Consider the following 1,670-nt stretch of genomic DNA (forward strand, 5'->3'; position numbering starts at 1 on the left):
CCGGCATGCCCCCGGGGCCGGGTGCTGGCCATTTGTTGCAGCAATCGTTGTTGCTTCTGCACTTCCCTTTCCAACCTCCGCATTAACCGCAACGCCTGCTCCAGACCAACTTCTGTTTCCTCCGCCCCGCCTTCTCCCTCACTTCGTCCTGCCCCCTCCTCCTCTGCTCCCTCTTTTTGCTCCTCCCCTCGATAAACGCCCTGGAGTTGCTTAACCAGCTGTTCCATCTCATCTTCACCTCCTTGTCCCCTCCTTTCTGGGTGCCCCGTCTCTTGAAACGTGACTCGCTTCCCTCTCCCGCTCGGGCCCTCGTCGCCATTCTTGGGCGCGGCCGCGCCTTGGCCCCAACTCTCATGGGGCACCATTAGAGCCCCGGGCAACCAGTCCTCCGGTCTCCTAATCCTCCCTCTGTCCTCCCCATCAGGGCCGCTGTGGGCAGCCGGGCAGGGGCGCCCCTCGCCCCTCGCCTGCCTCAGCTCGTCCCAGGGGTACTGAGGGGGTGGCGGTGATGGTTGCGAGCTCGAGCTCTCCAGTCCGGCGGGCATGACCAGCCGGCCGTCACAGGGCTCCTTCTCCCGCTCCTCGGACGCCTCCGAGCCCTCTTCCGACGACGCCTTCCCCTCCATCCCTTCATGTCCTCCCGTCTCCTGCGCCTCCGCCACYACTCCACTACCTCCCAGCGCCTCCCTAGCTGCCTTCCACGTCTCCCGCTCTTCCCTCGCCCTCTGCAGGAGCATGCGTATCAGTCCCCACACCTTCAAATCCTTCGCCGACCCCCCGCTCATAGGGGTCTCCGCCAAGGCGGCCGTGCATTGCGGCCAACGGTCCTCCTGCAAAATCTCCATAGGAGAAGTAATCGCTCCCTCCTTTACGAGCCTCTCTACGCACGCTCGTATCGCGCTCGCCTTCAGCGGCGCCCGCCATTCCTTGGCGCAGGCCATCACTACCTTACATATGGCCTCCATAGTTCCGGATCCGGATCCCTTCCTCAYGCTCCCGGTGCCTACGCCGGCCGAGCCGCCTCCCCGGAATCACGTCRGGGTCACCACTTGTTACCATTCTCGTTCTTACCGAGGAGGCACGGGGCCYTCTCCCCAGGCCCCGGACCATCACCACACAGACACCAATATGAGGAGTGGCAAAATGGCGTTTAATGAAGCGTGYCCTRCTCTWTTATAAWGCTGTAAAGCCCCGCCTTCTTTTCCGGCAGCAGTGCTCCGCCTACCATGACCGGGTCTCCCCCCTACTTCTTCCCCTACACTATACTCCCCAAAGCACATACTGATTTGTCACTCTGAAACAGGAGGTATTCATCAAAAAAAGAAAATATATTGGAAAAATAAGATAATTGGACTCCAGCAAGTGTTGTAAATGCTGTAGCTTTCATACATATACCCCAGTAGATTCTGTGTAAAAACAACCTCCTTCCATCTAAAAGGCCAAACCAGCAAACTAGCTAAACCAAAGCACATCAACCCTGGCTTTTCAGCAGCAGTGTGGGCTATATGTATGTGTGGATAATACAGGAGAAAGTTTACCAGTAGTTCCTCTGCCTCTGATTCTTTCTAACCTATTCGTTTTTCCTCTAGGAGCACTCCTGCCCCTGCTGTCTCAAGGCAAAGTTTCAAGTCAAGTTTATGATTGGTTTATTTAATGTATTTTAAAAAGAT

At 57.0% G+C, this 1,670-nt stretch overlaps 1 protein-coding gene across 1 annotated transcript in view; it reads right to left on the reverse strand.

Annotated features, from left to right (window-relative positions):
- HPSE2 (heparanase 2 (inactive)) overlaps window positions 1-965 on the reverse strand; it is a 111,265-nt gene extending 110,300 nt beyond the window's left edge. The window contains exon 1 of the mRNA XM_026069694.1: window positions 111-965. Coding sequence (XP_025925479.1) covers window positions 111-965 — 855 coding nt within the window. The remainder of the gene's footprint in view (window positions 1-110) is intronic.
- Window positions 966-1,670: the final 705 nt, after the last annotated feature.

Source organism: Apteryx rowi, unplaced genomic scaffold (genome assembly GCF_003343035.1).
Source record: "Apteryx rowi isolate R43461 unplaced genomic scaffold, aptRow1 scaffold_3, whole genome shotgun sequence".
Classification (NCBI taxonomy): domain Eukaryota; kingdom Metazoa; phylum Chordata; class Aves; order Apterygiformes; family Apterygidae; genus Apteryx; species Apteryx rowi.